General features: G+C 47.0%; 1 protein-coding gene across 2 annotated transcripts in view; it reads left to right on the top strand.

Annotated features, from left to right (window-relative positions):
• DIS3L2 (DIS3 like 3'-5' exoribonuclease 2) overlaps positions 1 to 25725 on the top strand; it is a 268095-nt gene that overhangs the window by 147145 nt on the left and 95225 nt on the right. For both annotated transcript variants that reach the window (XM_054571544.1, XM_054571550.1), the window contains one exon: positions 3129 to 3208. In XM_054571544.1, coding sequence (XP_054427519.1) covers positions 3129 to 3208 — 80 coding nt within the window. The remainder of the gene's footprint in view (positions 1 to 3128; positions 3209 to 25725) is intronic.

Below are 25725 nucleotides of genomic sequence, written 5' to 3'. Positions count from 1 at the left end.
CACATCGTGGCCGAGCTGTAATGTGGCGATGACAACAGATTTAAGTCACTGGTTCTCAGCACTGAGGGCTGGAGTTCGTCAGGGTCACTCGCTGTTCCCCTGCTCCCCCGGTTTTCCATAGCGAGGGAACAGGCTGGAGCCCACTGCTGCAGAACAAGTACTTGCCGGAAGCTCTGGGAGCTCTGCTCAGCCAGGACGTTGGTTTCCTTAGTAGCCCATGCCTAGTGGCTCCTTCTCTTCCCGCATCCTATCAACATACATGTGTGTTTATTTATACCTTGCTTTAAAAAAGAAATGGTTTAAGGCAGCTTGCAGTTACACACATAATGCGGTGAATTTTTAAAAATTAGGACATGGGGCAAAAGGAATACATGTGTAGAAAAATTAGGCACAGCCAGGATAAAAGTTAGTTCACAAAGTTCAAACTAAAAATAAGGTCTTTTAGAGGCAAATCACAAATGTTTTTCTGAGTTTCCTGGCAGCCAAAGCAGAAAGGGAAATCTGAAAGGATAAAAATCACATGTGTGTAAGATAAAAGCAAACCACCAGCTCCAGACTAGAAGAGGGAGTCCTTGCACAGTATAAACTTCCCTTGTAGAGGAGGCACTGGGCAATGTAACAGGGAGCGAGGCCCTCATCAGCTTTCCTGCAGTGAACGGCATAACCATTGGGTTGCCTTCTTGCAGTGTCCCTTAGGGTAGGCTTGGTGACAAGGTCCCACGTAGGACAAGGAGTCCACTGGAGGCTTACACAGGGCGTTTCTGTACAGTTCATCACTTCTCAGAGGGCCCTGTCCTGAGGGGCCTTGCATCTGGGAGATTCTCCGCCATTAAAAGTGCCCAGGTCAAGTGAGCCTGGCAAGAGCTGGGCACCACCAGCATATCGAAGGCCCTGCTGCATGCTGATGGCAGGGGGCTTGACTTGGGGTGGTGAGCATACAATACGACAGTCAGATCATGCATTATAGAATTGTAGCCCTAAAACCTATATAATTTCATTAACCAGTGTCACTCCAATGACTTCAATTAAAAAAAAAGAAAGAAAGAAGTCCTGCAATGAAGAAATTGGCTCTGCATTTCCCAAACTGATTTAATCACAGGACCTTTGTAAAAATTTAGAATACTCACTTGGCACAGTGGGAGATTTTGATTTAGAACAGGGGTCGCCGAACGTTCTGCCGAGGGCCAGGCAGACGGAGGTGCGGCAGACAGTCCTGTCGCAGCTGTTCAGCTCTGCCATTGTACCGAGGAAGGGCGGCGATGCTTCACGAGGGCTTTGTTTATGGGAACTGAAATTTGAATTTCATATAGTTTTTACATGTCATGAAATAATATTCTTCTTTTAATTTTTCCCCCAACCATTTAAAAATGCAAAAACCATTCTTAGCTTGCAGGCCATTCAAAACAGGTGGCAGGCCCCATTTGGCCTGTGAGCTATAGTTTGCCGACCCCTGACCAAAAATAATGTTTTGATGGTATGTTTCTCCAGCAAACTTTCCTGAGGACTGTTCCTCAGAGTTGTTTTAATTTAGACTTTTATGTTTCTGGTTTAAGAGTAGATTCTTTTTTAAGTAGAAAAGAATTGGTTTGAGTATTTACAGGTTAGCCTAAGATTATTCTCAAACAATTTGTGGGTGCTCTCGAAGAAGATGTGGACAAACTAAAACTTGAAGGCTTATAGTTTTACTCTGTTACATATGGCTGGATCAATTTGAGGCTGGAAAAGTTTTAGTGGGATTATCATTCATTCATAGGAATAAAAATCTCAAATCACCCAGAGACATTTAATTGTAAGAAAACATAGCTTCCTACTCAACTCTCTAAGTAAACTAGTGCACTGTGCCCTCGCACCCCCAGCTAAGAGCGTTCTTTTTTATTTTGACTAGAGGGACTTTTTTTCAGCTTCTTACGACGTCATCATGGTGAAAGGGGGAGGACCAAAACATTCCCGCCGCCAAGTCCGCATTTCAGTGCCCGTTCAACAAGTGCTACTGCGTACTCAGTATATGTAAAGTGTTCTGCTAGCTGTTATGGGGAATACAAAAAGAAGCAAGAAGCAGTTTCTTCTTTGCCTTGTGAATCAAAGTCAAGATTCTCAGCAATTTAGAGCCCATTGCTGTTGTGTCGGGATTAATTGCACCTCAGCATCTCTTCCTGTCAGCATGCATGCATTCATTCATTCTGTAACACTTGTGAGTTGCAGGCTGTGTCCCTGGCACTGGAACACAGCCTTTGGTGAGCTGCTGAACATCCCAATCTCCAGGCCAGTGCCTGGGGAGGAAAGAACAGAAGGGATGGAGAACTAAGGCAGACTCTGCCCTGATCTTTAGGTATTGACATGCTAGGAATTGCTGGGTTGGGTGGGGCATGTTATTTGAGAAACTCTAAAGCGAAAAGAGAATGGGCACATCTTCACAGAGCAGGAGGGAGATGTGCGTGGGGACGGTGTGTGAAGATAAACAGAGTGTGTACTTGATGATGTGACATGCAAAAAACTGTGATTAGGGTGATTTCCAAGTAGAATTGTATCACAGCTAACTATATGGCCAGCGTTTTTTGCAAAACTTATCCATGAGTCCTTTCTCCCATGTCAGAACAAGTTAGGTGATTTGTTTTTTAGCGCACTTCTTTTTGGGGAGAAAGGAGAAGGAACAGTAATTTATCCTTATACAGCTCCTTGAAGTGAAACCAGAAAAGGAGGACAGGTTTCCATCCACCACTGGGGGAGAGAGAAGCAAAAGTAAGAACTGACCATTGGAGAGTGATTGACCAGAGAGACGTGCTTCTCTTGGCAGACAGCGCTTCTTGGGAAGCCTCGTTCATGGCTGCTGTGTCACTTCCCCCTTCTCGCACCCGTTCCTGTTCAGAGTCAAGGAGAAGCAGGCTCGCAGAGAGAAGGAGAAGGACACTCAGAGACAGTCTGGAGCCTTGCTGTCTTCCCCCGTTGTCTGTCCCCAGCCTCGCATTTCACTGAAGATCCCCTCCTCCGAGAGACATTGTAGGAGTTACCCTTCACTTTGCCTACCATTTGCACATTTTCAAAATAACTGTTTTTTAAAGCTCTACTGTGGTGAGATAAAAGTTTCTGGTACTTGTGGCATCACTAATTATTTCTTTAATCTTTCCTAGAAAAGACTGCATCTTCACCATTGACCCATCTACTGCCCGCGACCTTGATGACGCCCTCTCCTGCAAGCCGCTCGCTGACGGTAGGTTAAGACTTCTGTACCGTTCTGGGTAGCAGACCATGTGCGTAGCTCGGTGGTCGGCCTGGCTGCCTTGTCCTCCCTGGGCAGTGTAATGTATAAGCTGGGGTTTGCCTTGCTCCTGAACTTGCCAGAGGCCCCTGAGGCTGCGCAGGTGTGTGACCTGAGGCCTGTGCTCCTGCGGTGACTTTGGTGACGATGAGAGTAAGAAATGTCCTTTCAGCAGGGCAGGGTCCTTTTGTGGCCTCAAAACAGACAGCAGAGAGGGCAGAAGAACTGATTTCAGGCCTTGACCCTTCAGGAATTTCCTTTTTGGGTGTGATGTGTTAGAAGAAAGCCCTGAAGGGCTCTGCTTGGCAGAAGCACAGGGCTGTTTACCTGCATTTAACAGCGGACAGGTGCCTTGAGGGTCCACTCCAGAGGCTGCGGGCAGTGGGCGCTAGGAACGCCTCCCCTGAGGAGTGCTCCTCGAGTGAGCTGCCCCGCTCCCCGTAGGCCTTCATCTACCCAGCAGATTGCAAAAGGCGGCTCTTAGGGGCTATTTCCACATTCTTTCGGGGTGGCGCTAAGCAGGAAAAGGCAGAATTCGAGGCCAGCAGCCTTTGAAAACTGTAGCAGGGGGAAAGGAAAGTGCGGAAGGGGTGAAAAGAACAAATGCTATCAATCCCCAGTCTAATTTTTCCCCAGATGCGCCCCTCTCAGGGCGGTGTCTGGGTGACTGCTTTGGCTTCAGTCATTCCCGGGCATGGCTTTGGTACTAACGTGGTCTTGGGTGGCATGCCCAGGCTGGATATCCACTCTGTGGTTCCAGTATGCAGCGAAGTGTTGATGGCCAAGAAGCTTAGTCTTTTTAAACCATTGCAGAGGTGTTTACGTACTCCACTGATGCAGAACTGTGTAGGTTCAGCGTCTGGTCTCCTCTCTGCTGTCATAGGCAGTGAAGTTTGGTAGAGAGAAGCCAGGGAGTCAGGAAGCATCATGGCCTAAAAGTGCTTTTGTCTTCTTTTAAATGGGAGGAGTCCTTGAAACTACAGGCAAATTAGCCCAGTATTTTCAACTAAAGAAAATGGAAAGGAAGATAGAGCGTAAAGAGAGGAAAGTCCCCATGGAAATTTTTGAGGAATTAAGTATTTTTAAAATCCAAAACTTGAACAGCCTACCTAAAAAAGCAAGTACTGGGTCGGCTTCTTATGCCCTGAGCCAGTGTGCTGCGAGCACAGCCTCGCAGCGTCTGAGCTCACTACCCCCGGAGCCAGTGTGAAAAGTGCCCCTGGGCGGGGAGCCGGAGACAGGGACCGCACTCCCTGTGCTGCTCTTCTCCCCGGGTTCCCAGCCCGGCTGTTTGTAGCGGAGCGCTTGAAAGCAGCTGCTTCCTTCACTTCGTCCACTTCTGTAGTTGTTCACGGCAGAAGGACGGGTCTGTTACCTGCTTCCCCGTCTCCGCTGGCCCCAGTGGTACTCGCCTGGCAGGGAGGGGCACCAGGGAGCTGGCATGTGTCCTGCCTCTAGTTTCGTGTGTGCCAGACCCCTGCAGAGGTTTCATGTAGGGCAGTGGTAACAGGTAGGGCAAGAGAGGTAGACTGGGGACAAGTTGTACATTTTTGTAACCGAAGAAGGTGCTTTGCCACGCAGTCCAAAATCCATTGTTTTCAATCTGTTGTTTAGGGAGAGCAGTGAAAATGAGGGAAACACTTTATCCACACAAGATGGAGGATATGGAGGGGAAGGACAGGCAGAGAAGCAAGTTGGAGAGACACTGTAATTGTTGGGGGTGTAGGTGGGTAATGAGGGCCTGGACTAGAGAGGGTGGCAGTGCCGATGGGGCTGGGGAGGAGGGGTGTGAGGAGGGGTAGCGACAGGAGGGTCAGTGGGAGTGGATGTTGGAGCTCGGGGGAGTTCAGGATGGGGCGAAGGCTTCAGCCGGAGGCGAGGGGATGGACCTGTAAGTCAGAAACCGGGGAGACGGGAGGCCAGGCCGGTTTTGGAGAGAGCGTGTCTGCATGGAGTTGTCTGTCTGGTGAAGTGTATTTATATAAGCTGCTGCAAATCCATTTCAGAGGAGGTGGGGCACAAATAGGCTGCACACATGTGGTCCATATAACTGTATCCAGAGAGCCCTGAAGAAAAGTAGACGGTGCACCAAATGCAAACAGTGATTTTATTGGGATGATGGGATCATAAGTGATTTTTCTATTTTCTCTAGTTCCCAAATTTTTATAATGTGGTAATAATAGTTTTATAATGAAAAAAATTTTGTAATAAAAAATATTACGAGGTGCCAGAAATCGCAGGGCTGCCGAGGAGCGCACTGCACCAGGTGACTAGATACCTTCCATCTGCTCGGTTGTTCTTGCATTCCAGAGGGGTAATTAACATCTGGTCACTTGGCGGAGCAGCAGAAAAAGGACAAGGAAAAGGAGTCAGGGAAGAATCTGCAAAGGCCTGAGTTGGTCAGTCAAGTGTTTTTATGGTGGCACTTCTACCGTTGGCCTTTGTGACAGCCGTTTCTGCCAAGGCCATTTATCCAGGGAGCTGAAAAGTGAAAGTTCCAGTTTGGATGGGGGTGAGGTTGGCTAAGTTCAAGGTCTGTTACCAGTTCATGTCGATTCTTCCTTAGAGGAAAAAATGTTTAATGTTTCAAAGAGCAAATAATGTTTTCTGGCCATATTTACATCATCTGTAACCATTTCATTTATTTTTTTATTGAATTTATTGGGATGACATTGGTTAATAAAACTATATAGGTTTCAAGGATACGGTTCTATATATAAACTTTTATTTGTTCCCATTGAAATCCTCTGAACGACTGTTCTCTGAATATAAAACATGCAGACAGATGTAGCTAATTAGCCCTCACTCTCCCTTTCTACAGATTTCCAATGTGAACCCAGGACTTGTAGCTGGTGTCTCCTATAGGTACAAGACTGAGGCTGTACAGTCCGCAGATAAATCCAGCAGGAACACAGTGACACCTGCTCCCCAGTAGACCCTGATTAGGCTGGCCGGCCGAAGGGGGGTGCCCCTACCCTTGAGGAATCCCAGCTTTGGGAGGGATCCTACCAGTCATCTAGCCTGGTAACGCTCCCCCTACAGACACACTTGAGTGGAACATCCCTGTGAGCACTGCCCAGCCTGCTACCTTGAAAGTGGAGTTTTTCACTCTCTCTCCAGAAAGTACTTAACAATGTAAGTAAGAGCAGTGTTACAGTGATCACCCCCAATCTAAATACAGTAAATCACGCACTCCAGTTTTATTGATGTAGCAGATCACTTGCAACACGCCCCACAGTTGACATCACCAATCAAGTGTGGGGCTGTCACAGTTGTCACATCACCGTCTGTTTTTCAGAGTTACCTCTACAGCACCCACTTGTTGGATGCCCGGACTGTATTTTAACACTCTACCTTTCAGAGAGCCCATTTGGCCTGAGGATTGCATGACTACCAGGAAGTCCTTCCCTGTAATGACCTGAAATTTTGCCATCTTCCTGTACTTTTTCACCCATGAGTCCCATTTATGCCCCTCGTGTCCTACACAAGTCTTGGCTCTCAGGTGACAACCATTCAGGTACGAGATAACAGCAATCACATATTTCTGAGTCACAGTCTCTCAGCTCAGCATCCTGTGTGTTCTTCCATGTCCTGTAGCTTTTGAAGTTTGAGCCCATTTCCCATGTCATGGCGTTCCTTCTGCCTTTACGGGGCCTGAGCGCCTGACTGTCTGTATCCGAAGGGCCCTCTCCTCCCTGGCGGCCAGGGCACGATGACCCTCCCAGAGAGGCCCTCCTTCCTGGGCAGATGGGCCTGGAGTAGTACATCTCCAGGCAGAGTTAGCCATTTCAGCTTTGCTCTAGTGTCTGAGAGGGGAAATTGTTAGCCAGGCGAGTGAGGACTTTTATTCATCATTTAGCTGTCCAGGCTTTAACAGATCCTGCACGAAATTGATGTCCACCACTTCTCTACCATCTTGTTTCTCTTCATGTTTTCTTCTCTGATGATGGTCTGCCACTGAGCATGTCAGGATTATCCTAGAAATGAATGACTGGGGCTAGGGAGGGGGTGGGATGAGGAATGACTGCTACTGGGCTTGGGGTTTCTTTTGAGGTGAGGAAGTGTTCTGGAGTTAAAGTGCTGATGGCTGCACAACTTCGTGCATATACGAGAAACTGCTGGGAGAAATGAGTGTGGGGATCAATGAATAAGAACAAATAAACAAACAAATCCACTCATCCTTGAGGCTTTCTGGAAATGGGAATTTACACCTTAACCACAGCTTAGCGGAAGGCTTGATGGAAGGCCCGGGCTGGATACCCGTAGTGATGTCCCTCTTCTCTGTCTCCCCCTCCTTGTTGCTTTCATCTCTGAGCCAGGGAGCACACCCCTCTGTTCTGAAATCGGAGCCACCTGCTCGGATTTCCCTTCCCCACAAAATGCAGCACGCTGACTCAAAGGAAGGATCTGTCCTGCTCTCCAGGTATAAGAAAATGACCAGATAAATGGACATCATCTAACCCAAAGGCACACATGAAAATGTTGGTTGAATGAATGAGTTAATAAACTTTTGATACTGGGTATAAGAGAAGAATCCAAAATGCCATCTAAGTTTCTGGCCTGGGCACTGGGTGGAGTGTCGTGCCGTTCAGTAGGAAACACTGAGGGGGGCTGGGTTGTGCGGAGGAAGATGGTGAGTTCAGATAAGCGCCCGTTGAGTTCACAGTCCCTGAGAGACATCCTGGTAGAAACACCAAGGGGACAAGTGAAAGGAGTTGGGGCTGGAGTGGGGAGTGGCAAGTCATCAGGGCACAGGCCTGGGGGCGATGACCCGGGAGAAGTCACAGACTGAGAGGAAGACCAGGCTGGACCTCTGGGATGGATGCCCAGCCGAGTGGCCGAGAGGTTGAGGCCGGGAAGCGGGAGGCAGAGTGGAGGGCGGGGGAGGAGGCAGGGAGGTTGGGCAGAAGAGGCCTGGAGAAGTCTGTGGGTTTGGGGACTGGGATGACCTTGGTGACACTTGTGTCAGTGGCTTTGAGGAGAGGAATGCAGATGGCCGGTGGTCAAGGAGGGAGTGGAGGACGGGAACAGAGGTGGTTCTCTGCAAGCAGCACGGCTGTGAAAGCTAGGAGAGGCAGGAGGGCGGGGAGAGAGGGCCTTTTTCTTTTTTGTTTTTAAGATGGAAGTGATTTTAATCGTGTTTCTCTATTGGGGGATAAGAGATGTTGGAGAAGAAGTTGAAAATACAGGAATGAGAGAAGCTGATTATATCCGCAAGGCCTTGAAGAAGAAAGTGGGAGTGAATTCGGAGTACAAGTGGAAAGTGAGCCCAAGACTTGGAGCGTGACCGCCTCTCCCTTTGATGAGAGGCAGGTCGGAGGGATCGGGCAGCTGCTGCTGAGTGGTCTCACCTGATGACGCCTGCTTCGCCCCGTGGGAGGGAGCAGAACCACCTGCTGAGGGCAGAAGGGGAGGTGGGGATGCTCACCGGAAACCCACCATACACACGTCACCAGGTGCGCTGGCCAGGTATGCTGAGCTGAAACTACTAGCAAGTCTGGGTGCTTTTCTTCAAAACCCTCAGCCTCCTCGGGCTCAGAGCCGAAGTCTCAGTGATCCCAGTTTGGGAGTTTGGTGGGAGGGAAAGCATGGCCAACGCCAAGACAAGGGTGCTGGGACCTTGCTTCCCCTCTGAACCTGTTTTTTTCTCTGTCCCCTCCTTTTGTAAAAGCATCACCTGCCACCTAGTCAACCAGGGTTTCTTAGAAAAGGGATCCCGGCATCGCATTTGACCCCTCTTAGCACTGCCTTGGCCATTTCAGTGATTTCCCCCCTTCCTCCTGTCCACGCTCCACCTTGCTGCTCAGTTCTCTCTCCTGCTGTGCGTGCACAAGAACCAGATCATGATGCTTTCCTGCATGAAAATCTTCTTGTACCTGTCAGTGTAGTCCACGTTTTTTAGCAGAGCTTTGCTATGAAAGCTCTTTAAGATTCGTCCCCAGCCTCCTTCTTCACCGACCCCACCTCCCAATGCCACTCTCCTGAAGTGTGCAGACCCAAATGACGGCTGGCCGCTGCAGGCTCTGCACATCCCGCTGCGCCCTGCCCTGCCTCTGGGCCTTGTTTGCCTTCTGCCCTCCCCTTAGAATGCCTGGCCTCCCCACCTACCTCTGCGTCCCGCTGAAATCCCGCGGAAGAGCAAGATAAAACTTGCAGAGCTTTTCTTACCTCCTGGCAGAATGAATTGTTCCTAGCCTATCAGCACATTTTCTTCATGTCACTAATTCAGCAGTCAGTAAGCATCATTGCCTCTGGATTTAATTCCTCTTTTTGCTCATTTCCTAAGAGCAAGGAGTGCCTTGGAGAGCTCTATATCCTGAGTATCAAAACCTGTGTTTAAAAACCGCTGGGTCTAGTCAGTGTAACCAAGCAACCTGGTATATACCTTTGGAGTTTCACTTCTTTTTGTTTCTTACCTTGCCCTTTATGTTTTGACCCTTAGGTCTGTGGGTTGCCTATGGGCTTATATGCTGCCATATGAGCCTAGTCCACATGTTCTCCTAAAACAGTCAGTTTTGGGGGGAATTTGGTGTACCTTCCCATCATCACAATGAAGTCTTTCAGTCCGTTTCATCGTGTCTCAGCGATACTGTGAGGTCGCTGAGTTACATCTTACGTTCCCAACCCCTGTTCCCCCAGCTCTGGGGGTGGCGTAGCTGAGCCTCGCTCCTTCCCCGTTACTTCTGCTCATGAGTCTCTCGCATGGTCTGCACTGCCCTTTCCGTTTCACGCCTAAAGGCTGACATGGCAACTTGTTTCATGGTTTTCTTTTGTCATTTTTCCCCATCTCCCCCCGTCTGTATCTGTGCCGTTTTCAAATTCAGTGAGGACTAACTTTCTGATACTTAACTTTGTGAATGAATCTCAGCATAGTAGGAAAAAAACAGTTTGTGATACAAAAACCTTAGAATTATATTGGTAAACAGGCTTGTTAGTTAAGAAAAGGCTTTTTAATGATGCCTCCCCACTGGAGAAGAAGAAGGTTGGTAACCAAAAATCCAAGTATCTCTTTGGGCAGATAGGTCTCAATTAACAGTCTGCTACGTCATTGGAAATGGAAAAAATTTTTGAGTTCTTTCTGTTGGGAATATTTGGAGGTTAAATTGCTACATGGGGATAATGTCAAGAGAATACTAGAACATAAAAATCAGGTGACATTTTGAGAATAAAAATCAACTTTAAATATTTATCTGCAGAGTTTCCTTTTGTCTAGAGATCTAAAATATCAGTAAAAATCTATTTTAGTTTGCAGAAGACTGCTTGGTAGTGGGGTTAGTCTCTTTAGGGTCACAAATCCCTTTGAGCATCACAAAATAGCTATGGACTCCCTCCTCAGAAAAATGCACAAGTGTGTATATACACATCATATTTTGCATAGGACTAACATTTCCAGTAATATATAGAATGAATAGCCCAAAAAGCCCTTCCTCCATGTAACTGTTGAAATGACATGTCTTTTAAAAATGTGTGGCTAAGCTGGCAAGAAAGGATGGCAAGTTCTTAGAAGCCAGGAGTAAAACAAGAGCAGATGACCAAGGAAGGGTGTGCTAAAGTGGCCAGCCTAACAGGATCTTCTGAAGCCTAGTAACCCAGACAGTTTTCTTAGTACCTGAATCAACCCTACCTGCATGGTCCATAAAGTTCCAAGCCAAGTATTTAAAGCGACACCTGGACAATGCTTTCAGAAGCCAGGCAAAATCATAAACATATTCTTTGTGGAGGAATTAACCCTCAAAAGGAGCCTTAAAGATTTGCCAAAGATAAAGTTCTAGTAAATGTCAGTGCACATAAAAGTCATGAAACATGTAAGGATGCAGCTAAAGCAGTACTTGAAGGAAAATTTATAGCTGTAGTGCTTATCTTAGAAAAACAAATTTTTTTAAATTGAGCCTATAAAGGTTAGCTTTACAGCTGTTACAGATAAGGGGAAGTTATAAGATGACTTACTGTATGAACATATGCTGTGGGCACAAGTAGTGAACCAAAAAATGGAAATTAGCTATTATAACTGTAACAATAGAAACCATCTGTCCTTCCCCACAAAACACGTAAGACAAATAACCAAACTTGACTATGTTTCTCATGCATGTCATAGGGAAAAACAATTTATTTACTCAAATGACAAAAATTTCTGTTTCCACTTTTGGCCCGGCCAAAATGGAAGTCTTAAAAACTAGACACAAAATACCAAGCATAGCTATTAGGTCTCATTTCTGTTTTTCTAGTATTAGAGTGCTATTTAATTGCCAAACTAAGGGTATTTTACCAAAACCCATTAATGTTTGAAAAAATATTGGCATGTTAGGATTTAACTTTGGAACAGAATTTTGTAACATATGAACATGTACATATGCTTTTTTAGTATTCTGCATTATTTTTAGATTTTATATCATGCATATTATATTTATAGTGTTCTTGTTCCATGAACATTTTAAATATCTTTTGAGTAATAGAAATATAGTAAAGAACTTCCAAACTTGTAGAGAGAGGCAAAAGGAATGAGGAAAACACACAAAAACACCTCAGTGTTAAAGCATGACATGAAGGAAAAAAATGTATAGAAAGAAGCAGGACAGGGTCAAGATGGAGGTGTAGGTAAATGCAGCTTGCCTCCTCACACAACACAGAAAAAATTACAGCTAGACTGCAGAACAGCCATCACCAAGAATCATCAGAGAATCATGCTGTATGGAAGTCCAACGACAGAGGAATTACAGAAGTCGCATTTATCCAGACAGTAGGAGGGGTACAGGCACAGAGGTGTGGAGACAAAGAATGGGTGGTACCTCTGCGCCCACATGTGGTGGATAAAAATCAGAAGGGACACCTCAGAAGTGAGGGATCCCAGCCCCACACCTGACCACCCAAACCCAGGGTTCCAGTGCCAGCAAGATAATTCCCCATAACTTCTGGCTGTAAAAACCAATGGGGATTGGGATGGTGGAAGAAGCTGTGGGATTCTCAGGTATCTCTTCTTAAAGGGCCTGCAACCGACTCAGGACTTACATGGACTCAGTCCCTCTGGGCTCCAGTACCAGGGAAGCAGCTGGAAGGGCACCAGTAACAAACAGGGAGAAACTGAAGTGTCTGGTATCAGGGCAAGAGCGGGGGACAGCTTCCTCCCAGACAAAACTCCAGAGGCCAGGCAGCAGCATTGTCCCCTTTCTGAGCCCTCCTGCACACAGTGCCACAGAGCAGTGACACAATATCTGAGACTCCATCAAACCTCGAAAACATATCAGAGACTCCATCAACCTGGTTCACACAGGTTGCCCAACCCAAGGCAATTACCTAAGGCTCTGCCCCATCCAACTTACCAGTGCACTCTTCTATAATAAGCCACACTACTAAGACAGGGAGTCACAGCAGCTCTACCTAACCCACAGAAACAAACACAGGGAGACTGCCAAAATGAGGCAAAGAAATATGGCCAAACAAAAGAACAGAACAGAACTCCAGAAGAAGAACTAAACAAAATGGAGATAATCTATCAGATGCAGAGTTCAAAACACTTTATTAGGATGTTCAAGGAACTCATTGGGTGTACTTCAACAGCATAAAGAAGACCCAGGCAGAAATGAAGGTTACATGAAGTGAAATAAAGAAAAATTTATAGGGAACCAGCAAGGAGTGGATGAAGCTGAGAATGCAATCAATGATTCGGAACATAAGGAAGGAAAAAACGTTCAATCAGAAAAGCAAGAAGAAAAAAGAATCTAAAAAACAGGCATAAACCAAAGAACCTCTGGGACAACTTCAAACATACCAGCATGTGAATCACAGGGGTGCTGGAAGGAGAAGAGATAGAGCAAGAAATTGAAAACTATTTGTAACAATAATGAACGAAAACTTGCCTAATTTGGTGAAGGAAATAGACATACAAGGCCGGGAAGCACAGAGTCCCAAACAAGTTGGACCCAACAAAGACCACACCAACACATATCATAATTAAAATGCCAAAGTTTAAAGATAAAGAGAGAGAATCTTAAAAGCAGCAAGAGAAAAGCAGAGAGTTACCTACAAAGGAGTTCCCATAAGACTGTTGGCAGAATTCTCAAAGGAAACTTTGCAGACAAGAAAGGACTGGCAAGAAGTACTCAAAGTGATGAAAAGCAAGGCCCTACAACCTACATTGCTATATCCAGCAAAGCTATCATTTAGAATGGAAGGGCAGATAAACTGCTTCCCAGACAAGAAAAAGCTAAAGGAGTTCATCATCACCAAGACATTATCATATGAAATGTTAAGGGGACTTATTTAAGAAAAAGAAGAATATCAAATCTATGAACATTAAAATGGTAATAAATTCACAACTATCAATAATTGAATCTAAAAAACTAGCAAAACAGAATCATAGATATGGAGATCATTTGGAGAGTTATCAGTTAGAAGGAGTTGGGGGAGCAGAGGAATGGAAGAAAAGGTGCAGGGATTAAGAAGTACAGAAATTGGTAGGAACAGAACAGACAGGGGGATGTTCAGAACAGTATAAGAAATGGAAAAGCCAAGGAACTTCCATGCACGACCCATGGCTATGAACTAATGGCGGGATTGCTGTGGGGAGTGTGGGGTGCTGGGGGGAGGCAGTCAAAGGGGGAAAAGTTAGGACAACTGTAATAGCATAATCAATGAAACATTTTTTAAAAAGAGAAAGACAATTTGTTTTTTTTAATAAAGAAGCAGGACAAATAAAAAGCACATATTAAGGTGCCAGAAAAAAAAGCACATTAAATTTAACTCTGTAGTTAAAAACCAAGGACTGGTAAACCAGTAAATCTAACTGTATGCTTTAAAAAATTTTTTAATGGATACAGTTAAAACATGAAGACAGTAAGATTAAATATAAAAATGTAACTGTAAATGAAGACACAAAGATTAAATGCAAACCGAGACCACCTAGGTTTAGACCTGTCCCCACACTGCGCTGGCATCACCCAGGTACAACCTCAACCTCTGCCTTTCAAAATTCCTGACCTAAGAGGTTCTAGAAGGAGGCCTTGGGCTTATTCCCTGTATTTCCCACCTGAGGACTTGCCCCTCCCAAGGAAGAGTAACCCTGGGAGGTTCACGCCCTGCGGGGAAGCGCATGCCCGTGCCTTGTTCTGTCGTCAGCCAGTGCCCTGCGGTGGCAGTGAGACGGCGGCACACAGCGGAGCGGAAGGCAGTAGCTCTGCCTCTAGTGGGAGACCGGGCCGCTGCTTCTTCGGCGGCATGTGCAGTGAGGTGGCCGCACGACGGCGCGGTGTTCCACTGTGGTCTGTGCCGCGCATGGCCTTGCACAGGGTACTTTGCCATGTCATTAGCTCTGGCTGAACCCCACCTTCCACTCCATGCCCTCACAGATGCCTTTTTGACAAGGGATAGGAATGGAATCGGAATCCTAGGCTCTGGCCACTTAGGTCACTGGGTAGGAAACAAGCTCTACGATCAGGGGCTGCCTTCAGGCGCCATGGAGGGAGCTGCTCCCGAGCTCGACCCCTTCGGTGAGCTGGACCCTGAAATGTCATGTTCCAAGGGATGCCCGTCCTAAATATTGAACGCTGTGCTGCCAGAGGCAACTTAAACTTAATTTGGAAAGTTTAATCTATTAGATGTTGGAAACATGCCATATGAGGCTTAAAGATAAGATCCGTGTACAACATTTAACTACAAGAAACTGTTTAGAATCTATTCCTTGTATTCTAGAAAAGGACCCTTGATATATCTTCTATAGATTTTTGGAAAAGAAAAATTCCACATCAGGGCAGTGTTCTACGGGGATGCTTTCTGGGTTTTGTGTCTGACATCTTCGTGATGCCCGGTGCGTCCAGTGCCAGCCCTCCTCCTCTCCTCTTCTGCGTGAGGTCATTTCTGATTCCAGCTTTGAAGCAGTTTCTTATGTCAGAGGGCATTCTGACCTCGGGCAAATGCAAGGCAACCCAAGCACTTGATCTCAGACAGACCTTACTTTTGTAGTATGGCCCATGATAATGAACCTAGAGGAGAAATGGAAATCCTGTAGTGCGGTCAGCTCGCAAGGAAGTGCTTGTCTTCTCCATTCATCTGGGGCAGTGGTGAGTGGAAGTTTTAGCTGTCCTTGTAGTGTGATCATTTTTTACTGAATCGTACCTTGACTCGAAAAATCCAAGTAACTGAATAGTCATGCGAGTCCTCTGGCATGAAGTGGGCTTCTGGGAGGCTTGCCAATGAGTTCCTGTTTTGAGGACACAGAATCTAAGTGGAAAGATTAAGTGGAGAGACAGCTCCACCCCTCTAAGTCTTATTCCTATGTTCCATTTGAATCTTCTAGCCTAATTTCTGTGGGGTCTGGGCTTCGGAAATTCTCTTTTTTCATGGATGTCTCAGTGCACCTTGTTAAACCAAATTTGGACTGTGGCCTGTTCATCTGCTTCCAGCTCTGCTGATTGGTTCCAGTTTCCTTCCTCATTAAAGCCAAGATAATCTGGCACCTACTAGTCAGGCATCCTCAAGTATCTGGCACCAAGGTAAACCTGGAAGCCAGTGAAGAAGTCTCAAAGATCCAACACACTCAGTGCCCGATGAGAGGCAGTTGTGGTACACCAGAAGGAGCGCCGGGGTGGGAGCAGGGGAGCGGGCTTCTTGTCTCATCTTCGCCTCTCCTGCATCATGTACGTTTGGACATGTCTGTGGTTTCTCTGAAATTCTCTTTCCTCAGCTATATGGGTGTTTGGACGAGACAGTTTCTCAAAACTGTCTTCCAGTTCCAAAATACTTTGAGTACACGAAAAGCTAAAGGAACAAAGCTCCATTTATGCCTATTGTTGCAAAACACAACCTAGCTTTAAAGATATTAGCAGTGGCTGCCAAAAGTTGCCTGTGCTACCGATGCTTTTCCATAAAAGTAGATAGTATGACAACAAAATGAGAAGAGGCACAGTCTATATTTGAGAGGAAAAAATTAGCCTCACTGTGCCTCACATTTCCCATCTATAAAATGGGGCAATAACCTAATTTCAAATGGCTGGGAAGATTAAACAAGGTGATCCCTGGTACTTAGAAGTGTGCCAGATAAAAAGTAAGTGCTCAGTGAAAATTAATATAGAAATGAAAGGTTAAAGTTGATGTGGTTATGCTGAAAGAATATATTCAGTTGCTGACTAGAAGTCAAGGTGGGTATGGAATAGAGAGAATCCAGAAACAGGCCCACAGATGTGTGATCACCTGGTTTTCAACCAAGGTATCACTTGGAAAGCGGGGCAGTGCAGTGAGGAAAAGATGGTTTCACCCGTAAAGGGTACAGGATCGGTTGGCTATCCGTATGGTAAAAAAAAATGAACTTTGACTCCTACTTCACACTGTATGTGAAAATCAGTTTCATGTGGCTCACAGATCGAAGTGTGGAACGGTAAAATATTAACACCTCTAGGAGATAATAACAGAATAGTAACCTCACGACCTTGGGACAGGCAAAGATTTCTTAAGCAGGACACAGAAAGCACTGACATTAAAGGAAGAGAACGATAAGTTAGAGTGAAAAGGCAAGTCGCAGCGCGACATGTCCATCAAGGGACTGCGATTGTGAGCGTGTGAAGAGCTGAGCAGGCACTTCCTGAAAGAAGGTAGCCAGCGGTCACGGTCGCGCGGAAGCGCTCACCATCAGCCGTCCGCGGGGGAAGGCGACATTCACACCGCAGTAAGGTATTACCATCTTCCCACCAAATACCTAATTTTTTTTCAAAGCTGACAGTACTAAGTGCTGGTGGGGCTGTGGATCAGTTAGAACTCGCATGCCCTGTGTAGGAGTGTAGGTTGGTCAACCATTTTGAAAAACCGTTGTATGGTACCTGGCGGAGCTGAAGAGATTCCTCCTCCATGATGCAGCGGTTCCATCTTTAGATATATGTCCAGCAGGAAGGAGCACATATGTACAAGAATGCCCTAGCAACATTATTTACAATAGCAAAAAACTAAAAACAAACCAAGTATCATCATAAAATGATACATTGTTGAATATTCTTACAATGGAATACTATACAGCAATTGTACACAGCAAATTCAAAACACAACGTGGATGAATGTCAAAAATGTTTAGCAAAAGGAGACAGGTACACACACACACACACACACACACACTCACTCTACATACTGTGTGAATCCATTTGTGTACAGTGCAAAGGTAAGCAACGCAGATGTCAGAAAAGCAATTATCTTTGGTAGGTATAAAGACTGAGTAGAGGACACGAGAGAAACTTCTGGGATTCTGGTTATGTTCTTTTTTTTTTTTTTTAAGATTTTATATATTTATTTTTAGAGAAGGGAAAGGAGGGAGAAAGAGAGGGAGAGAAACATTAATGTGTGGTTGCATCTCGTGCGTCCCCTATTGGGGACCTGGCCTGCATCCTAGGCATGTGCCCTACACTGGGAATTGAACCAGTGACCCTTTGGTTCGCAGGCCAGTACTCAATCCACTGAACCACACCAGCTAGGACTATGTTCTATTTCTTGAACTGGGAGATGATTACCTAAGTGTATTCATGTTGTAAAAATTCACTGAGCTGTGTGCTTAAGGTTTGTATACTTTTTGTATTTTATGCCTCAATAAAAAGTCTATTTTAAAAAGTGGAGAAGCACAGAAAAAGTGGAAACAACCCAGATGTCTATCAGCTGATGAAAAATAGTTAAATAAACGTGGCATAGCCACACAATGAATATTACTCGACCATTAAAGAAGTGAAGTATTGATACATGCTACAGCATGAGTGAACCTGGAAAACATTATGCTGAGTGAAAGAAGACACCTTGTGTCTGATTCCTTTTACATGAAACGTCCAGAATAGGCACATTTATAGAGACAGAAGGTGGAATAGTGGTCGCCAAGGCTGGGAAGGTGGGGGAGTTAATAGGGAGTTACGGAAAACAGATAGAGGGTTTCTTTCAGGGGTGTTGAAATCTTGTAAAATTGATGGCGGTGATGGTCGCACAACTCTGTGTGTACTAAAAACCATTGAATTGTACACTTTACATGAGTGGGTCGTGTGGTATGTGAATGAGTAAAAGTAAAGCTGCTATGGAACAAAAGCTGAGGGATGCTGATAGCCGTGGAGTGGCTACGGCCCCTCAGGGGAGGCTGCGCCGCGCGGCCCCGTGGCATGACCGCTGAGGACGCTGGTCCTGGGGCCAGCGGTGCTCTAATGCTGGCTCTGCCATCCGCTCCGTGACGGCGGGTGCTGCAGACATCTCCATTCTCTGAGCCAAGTGTCTTCATCTGTAAAGTATGAATATTAACAGTATCTATCCCATGGGACTGTTGCGAAGATGATTCATTTAATCAAGAAATATGGGAGCATCTTTTATGTGCCAGGTCAAATCAGTGATAACTGCTCTTAGAATTAGCCAGGAAGCTTTGCATCTGAAGAGTCTTTACTCCCTTTTAGTGACAGTGACAAGTAAATATGAGAATGTGTCCTGAACACAGGACAACTTTGTCCTGCTATACCACATCAACACCTACTGCAAAATACAAAAGATGTTCATATAAGTGACCCTGAGTTATTAATATTGAGTTATATTCTGCTGTTAAGAACAGGAAGTACATAATACATTTATAAAGGATTTTCATCCGGAAGTATGAAAGGGTTGGTATTCAGTGACCTAGAAAGTTTGGCAATTCATAATGCTTGATATGAAAACTGAGTTTATTAAAAACCGAGAAAACTGAATTACAGCTGTAAGCAACATATGGATAGTTCAAAAATAGAAAGTAACCTTTGGTTACAGGAGTGTGTGAGAAGGTTTTTATTTCAGTGAATGTTTATTGTCCTCATAAAGAAGTCACTTTTGGTCCTGTTAAAAATCATACTGTGTTCTATTTAGTTGTCTTAAAATGGGTGTTCTGCAAAGTAAATGCATAACCCCATGTAAGTATAACGTATAGTGCTTGCAACCTACAGGAGCTGACAGAGCAGCAGTTTTAATTAGCCAAGTACCTGGTACTGAGGAGCAAATCCCAGAAAGTAACTGGTAAGAGATTAGTCTCAGGAGCCAGGCTTTGAGGCAAGGAATCTGATCTCTTCGGACTTCAGCTTCCCATCTGTAGAATGAAATCTCTTAGCATGGGAAATGAATTAATACAAAATGCACTAAAAATCAAACAGCCAAGGTGGGGGCGGGGGGTGGAGGTGGAAGAGGGTATGAGGGGATAAATTGAGATGGAAAAAAATGGAAATATTTTTTTTTTTTAAAGTAGATTAAAAACCTAACAGCCAATGCTGTATTGCTGTAGGACAGCCAGCCACTGTGGTGGATCCGTGTCTTAAGTATGCATAAATTACGGATATCATTTTATGTTAACTTTTGAGAAACCTTGGAGAATCAGAAAAGGCTGCCTTATCGTGCAAGGAGATTAATTAATGAAACCGAGTAGCTAGGTCTAAAAAGAGCTAAATGGGTACGGTGAAAAAGAGTAAGAGGAACCCACAAAGCCTTCTCCAGAATGAGAGAAAAGTTAGTAAGGGATTTTATCACCAGGATATATAAACCTTTTAAAAACCTTTTGCCTCTCAGAATTCAAGATGAGTATGAAATTGCTTTAATTGGATTAAGCAGTTGTTGATAATAGTTAACAGTGAATCAGCATCTAAATACACACAGGTGTTTATATTTCCTCAAAACATTGAAAATTACATATCTTCTCAGTTTGACTATTACAGACTTGTAATTATGTTTTGTTAATGGAGGAAGCCTTTTTAAAAACAGAAAAATCTACAAATCAGTGTGAAAATTGTCTGAAATTCAGTTTTCCAGCCTGCAGCTTTAGGAAGCCGGTCTCCTGAGACCCCAGAAGCCTTCCTTGTGCCCCACAGGCACGAGAAGGAATGGGTTCCTCACGCTGCCACACACACTGCCTATACAGCAATGACAAAAGCCACAGGCTGCCACAAACTGGAGTCAGGTTTCTGGCATGAAACTAGTTGTTTCCTCTTCAGGAGGGGTATGCCAGGTTCCTGCTACTTCGTTCATTGAGCTCGCCCTGAGAGAACTTGCCTGCAAAGGATTTAGCCGCCATTCCCCACCAGGGAGGTTGTCGGCAGCCGCTGCCCCTCACTGCCTCCTGCCCGGCTGGGCTTTTCGTGCTGCGTGGTGGGGAGTCACGGATAGCGAGTTGCTGGGGGAGTGGCGTGCACGGAATTTTGTTGGTGTGTTTTTTATTTAAAAAAAAACTATAAAACAACCCATTTATGGTAGAAAATTCAGAATTTACATATAAACGGAAAGAAAAATTCATAATCCTACCACTCAGATATTTTCAAGCCAGGTTTGCATTTTTTGTTTTATACTTTTTATCATTATTGCTTTTCCAGCCTTTGAAAGCTGGAAACCTTACAAGCGTATGTAACGCTGAAAGGCACAGTCCCCCGTATCCTCGACGTCCGGGGATCACCAAGGGGGACATTTTAATTCAGCTCTTCTTAAGCAGTAACCCTCTCCTGCCTCTGTTGGCTTGTCTTTCTTTTAATACTTGTAGCTAGTTTTACTTAACTGGATTTTTCCTTTTTAAACTCTTTTCTTTCCTTGGCTTCAGCCCCTGCAAAGTTTTTACTTTTAATTTTTGGACAGAGAATTTTGAACATGCACAAAAGTAGACAGACTAGCATAATGAAACCCCCTGTTCCCGTCACCCAGCCCCGAGAACCCGGAAACCATGGCCATTCTCCTGACCCGTTCACCCCCCCCCCCCCCCAGCTTGTATTACTGGGACCTGCTAACTCTGTAACTACCTTTAAGGGTCCCTCTCGGCCCCTCTGACTTCATCGTCCTTTGGAAATGAGAAAGGACCAGATGCCGGCCCCGCCCCTCAAGAGCCTGTACTCAGCCCTCTGTCCCCTGCCTGACCTGGTGACCTGGCCTTTCCCCAGTCCCTTCTGAAAGGCCCAGGAGCCCCCAGCTTTGGGGTGTGCCAGCCTCACATGTACAGCTCCTCATTCTCTTTGCTGCTGATGAGGGAGGCCAGCACTCACATCATCTGGGAGGGGAGAAGTGGAGCTTGCTACCTGGGTGTTCCTCTTCCATGCTGCTCATATAAATTTAAACTTAGATTCCTGAGAATTAGATTGAACATGACAAAAATTGCTGTGTGGGCAGTTCGCTGAGTACTTGCAGATTGATAGAGCCTTTTGGAATACTGAAGGAAAAAGGTTCTCTAAGCCGTGTAGTTCCAGAAGGTGAGCTCACTAGTTAAGGAGTTCGCAGCTAACGGTCCTCATCAACCCTTTGTTGGATGGCTAAAAGAACATGTAGAAAAGACAGCCCACAGACTCTCCCAATCCTGGCTTTCAGAAGAACCTGAGTTTCTCTTGTGCAGCCCCCTCCTCGTATATGGGTTTTACATTCAGATTTCTTTGTCCCAGGAGTTTTTTCTCCTCTGACTCCTTTCAAGTTTATGAAATATCCTCAAACCATCACCATGTCATGGCCAGGGAGTGCTGCCATGGCTTCCTGTACCGGTGGTCGGCTTTTGTGTTTGATTACATAACCAAATACCACGCAGAGCTGGAAGACGTCAGCCTTTGAGTTGTCCCTCTTACCTAGCAACCCAATCAGTGTTTCCACCAAAGTCAGGGAATTTGCTGACCCCAACTGAAAGGTGGAGTTTGTCATGCGGCCACAAGGTGATCCGAGCCCAGCAGTTTCTCAGCTATGGCGTCTGTCTCTCAGATTCAGCGGCACCAAACTAAGGCCAGGGCCTGTGTCCCGGCCTGATGTGTTGCCCTCAGCGAGGCCCGTCGCTGCTGGGGACGTTGGACAGCACAAAGTCCGTTGCTCTCTGTTCCTGCCACTAGATCACCCTTTCCGAGCTTCCAGAGCAGTTTTCTGTCTCTCCAAGGCTCATGTTGTTGGGAGGACCAGCCACAGGATCAAGAGGTTGATCTGAGGACGAACTTTGTGCTCCCGTGCTGCCGGCTGGAGGGAGGCCAGCCTGCGGCCGGGAGCCGGGCGCCCGTTACACCTGTCAGAGTGTCTGTGCGGCTTTGCCGCTTTGCACCGCCTGCCTCTGTTTACCAAATGCATTCCTTCCCCCAAAGGACTGATGTGATTTGATTGCCTGTCAGTGCCCCTCCTAAGAGGTCGCAGTCTTTTCCAGGTGCACTGTTTTCAGCTCAGTGTGACCTTGGACTCTATTAGTGGATCCGTGGAATGCAGAGCGAAGGAGGTGACAGTCCAAGAAGGTGAATGTGGTCTGTGCAGTTAATGTCACTTGCTGCTTGAAACTCCCCGGCACGTCACCGTTACACTTGAAAGAAAACCTGAATGCTTCCTCCTGGCCCAGCAGGGCACCTCTCGTTGGGGACCCATCTACCCCAGCAGCCTCCTAGCTTCCAGTCCTCCCCTTCTTTCCGTTTCTTGGGTGCACTGAGCCAGCTCCCGCCTTCGGCCCTTTGCTCTGGGTATTCCCCTGCCTGGGGTGCTCTCCCTTGTGCTGCCCTGTGACGTGGTCCTTTCAGACAGCCACCTCAGTTTATTTCCTCAGAAAACCCTTTCCTAACTCAATGTGAGGTGGACCCCAGCCTTCTCATCAGCTCCCCCCATTTTAATTTCCCTAAAGGCCTTCTTACTATCTTAAGTAATCTTATGACTGACTTGTTTGCTTACTGTCTTTCTCTCCCCACCAGGATGTAAACTCCACAAGGGAAGGGACTTTGTCAGTCTTGTTGGCTTGTATGTCCCTTGTGCCTAGAAAAGCACCTGCCGCGTGGTAGGGGCTGACTAAGTATTTGCTGACTGGCTAGTGGGTGAATGATGGTGGTCACTGGTGACATGTTCGAAGGAGATGTTGAGGATTAGGAGGTGACTCAGAGCCAAGCCACGTGGGCATGTAGCCTGAAGAAGCGACGATCCAGGTGGTCTCATGCTGCCTGAATAGTCAAAGCCGGTGCCGCCCCAAAAGCAGAGCCCCGCCCTGCTGGGAACGGTTTGCCCCTTCACTCATTCCTCTTCGCGGGAGGTGCCTCTGAGGAGCCGGGCTTGCTCTGGGCAGCCCCAGGAGGCAGAACCGCACCAGCAGGTGGGACTCTGGGAAGGCGCATTTTGGCTTTAATGGGGGGGACATTTTTTTTTTGTGGGTGGTACTGAGGCCGGCGTGGACTCTTCTGGGAAGCAGTGATTTCTGAGTCACCCGGGGTGCGCAGGAAGAGGCTGGGCGCACTCTGGGAAGACCCGTGTCGGGGGAGGGCTGCAGGCTTCCACCGTGGGGTGGCGAGGCCATCTGTATTTTGGAGAGAGCACTGTCTTTGGCGTGGGGAATGGGCTTGAGAAAAAGCAGGAAGAGCCGCGAGGCGGTTGTTAGATCTCCTTCAGATGGCGGTGGCCCTGGCCAGGGCGGGGATGGCCGGCAGAGACGAGGCAGGCAGACGCGAGAGGCGCTGGGAGGCAGAGTTCAGAGGGCTTAACGGATGCAGGCGGAGGCAGGGCCGTTTTCTTCCAGGTTTAGGCCGTGGTGGGTTAGCGGAGGCGATTCCACTTCCTGAATGGAGAACCTCGGGGGAGAAAAGGTTCTGCTGGGGGCGCGGACTTTTGGAGGTGTGAGTGTGAGGCACCTGTGGGACCGCTAAGTGGCAGCTCCCAACAGACTGGTGTACGTGTCAGTCTGGAGCCCTGAGACGTCTGTGCTGGGGGCACAGAACGAGGAGGCTGAAGCCCAGAGGTGACACTTGAACTCCTGGAGTGAATGAGACGGTCTAGGGGAGAGCAGAGTGGGGAGAGGAGGTAGCCTGGGTCTGAGCCTGGAGGCTTGTCAGCCTGGGAGGGACAAGGAGGGACAAGGAGCCTGAGAAGGAGCAGCCGCAGTGTTGGACACCCAGAGTGGGGTCCGTGGCCCGAGCAGGAGGTCTTGACCAGAAAGAAAGCACTGGGTCTCAGATGCCCTGTAAGGTCAGGCCAAGTAAGGCCCAAAGGTGTTTGAATTTAGTGACACATGGGTCGTTAGTGACTTGGACAAACGCAGTTACTTTCCGCTGGTGAAATACACTTGGCATTGTTCCCCTGCATTCTGGATTAGAAGGAGTGGCCTGTGGGGTCAAGAAGGGCCTCTGTCACTACCGTCTAGTCTAGGCAGTGGGTAAAGGGGAGATCAGGCGACCCTGGTAAGGCAGGGGAGGGCTGATCTTCCCACCTCTAATAGAACTGTCCCCCTGCCACCAGCTAAAGAGGACTGTAAGCTAGGCATTTAGAAAGGGGTTGTTGGATCTCAAGGGCTTATCATTATAAGAGTAGAACTAGAGGTGATGGCTTAGTGGCTGCTGTAGATCAGGCCCTGCTACGAGTGGCCAGGGAGACTGGCACTGGGGACGGAAAGAGCCTTTGCGGGGTCAGGGATGTGGCTGTGGACAAGGCGAGGGAAGGTCCCTCATAGAACCTCTGGATCCATAGCAAGAATGGGGCTTCTGTTGAATCATAAGAGACAAGGAGGCATGTCTAGCAGTGGCCCCTGAGACGGAAAATGGGGTTGTAGCATGTCCTGGAGCTGCGGTGACAGCGGCGGGGGAGAGGGTCGCTAGTAAAAGGTGCAAAGGCCCCGAATCCCACCTGGTTTGAATCCAGGGTTCATCCCTTACCAGCCAGGTAAACTCGGGCAAGTGACTGGGGCCTCCCTGAGCCTCAGGGGGTTCATCTGTGACGTGCATTCTCACGGCCACTGCCGGAGCTCCGCGAACGCGTGCGGGGCCCTGGTGCAGAGGCGACGCGCTGAACGGCTGCTGTCCTATTGTCATCGTTGTGACCATCATTGTCAACAGTGCGCTGAGTTATAAATTACAAAATACTTGACATGCTCTCACTGAAGTAAAAACAAATTCCAGCTCAGCTTGCTCCCACATAGCGAGGTTTTGTAACCTTCCTGGTCCATAGCACGAGTAGCCTCATATTGTCACCACAGTGGCATATCTGCCACCCCCTTAGACGGAGAGCTCCTCTAACAGAGGGGCTGCCTCTTACGGAGGTCCAGTGCTAAAATAAACTAGTGTCCTCTGTCCCAGTGTCCTGGATCTGGGCACAGAAGTGCTTTCTTGACACCAGAGCTCGTCAGAAGTAGAGCGGGGGCTTCCGAACGGGAGCCCCGCCCCCAGGGCTTATGCCAGGGGCCCTGAGCAGGGCCACCACTGGGCAGTGGCTGAACTGGCCCGGAGGCTGGTGCGGGGGATGGCGCCAAAGCCCCCGCTTTAGGTTCTGTGGGCGTTTTAATTAGGTGATTAGGTGAAACAGTTCTGACGTCCACTGGAGTCCATTCAAAGGAGTGTTTCTGTTCCCTGAGGCTTATCTGGCCTGTGCCATTAGCCAGACACGGCTGGCCTTGGGGACGACTCCTCCCTCTCTTTTGAAGAGCTCTGTCCCCAGCTCTTCAAAGCTCATGGGACTCGCCTTAGCCCAGGAGAGGAAAATGTTTTAATGGAAAGAAAAAAGTTTTTAAAAATATTTTTATATGGAAGATAGTATTTTTTTTAGAACATCAAATT

Source organism: Pteronotus mesoamericanus, unplaced genomic scaffold (genome assembly GCF_021234165.1).
Source record: "Pteronotus mesoamericanus isolate MK-2021 breed Mesoamerican mustached bat unplaced genomic scaffold, CSHL_Meso_final contig_1018, whole genome shotgun sequence".
Taxonomy (NCBI): Eukaryota; Metazoa; Chordata; class Mammalia; order Chiroptera; family Mormoopidae; genus Pteronotus; species Pteronotus mesoamericanus.
Note: the sequence above shows the minus strand (reverse complement) of the source record. Positions and strands in the feature narration are given on the sequence as shown.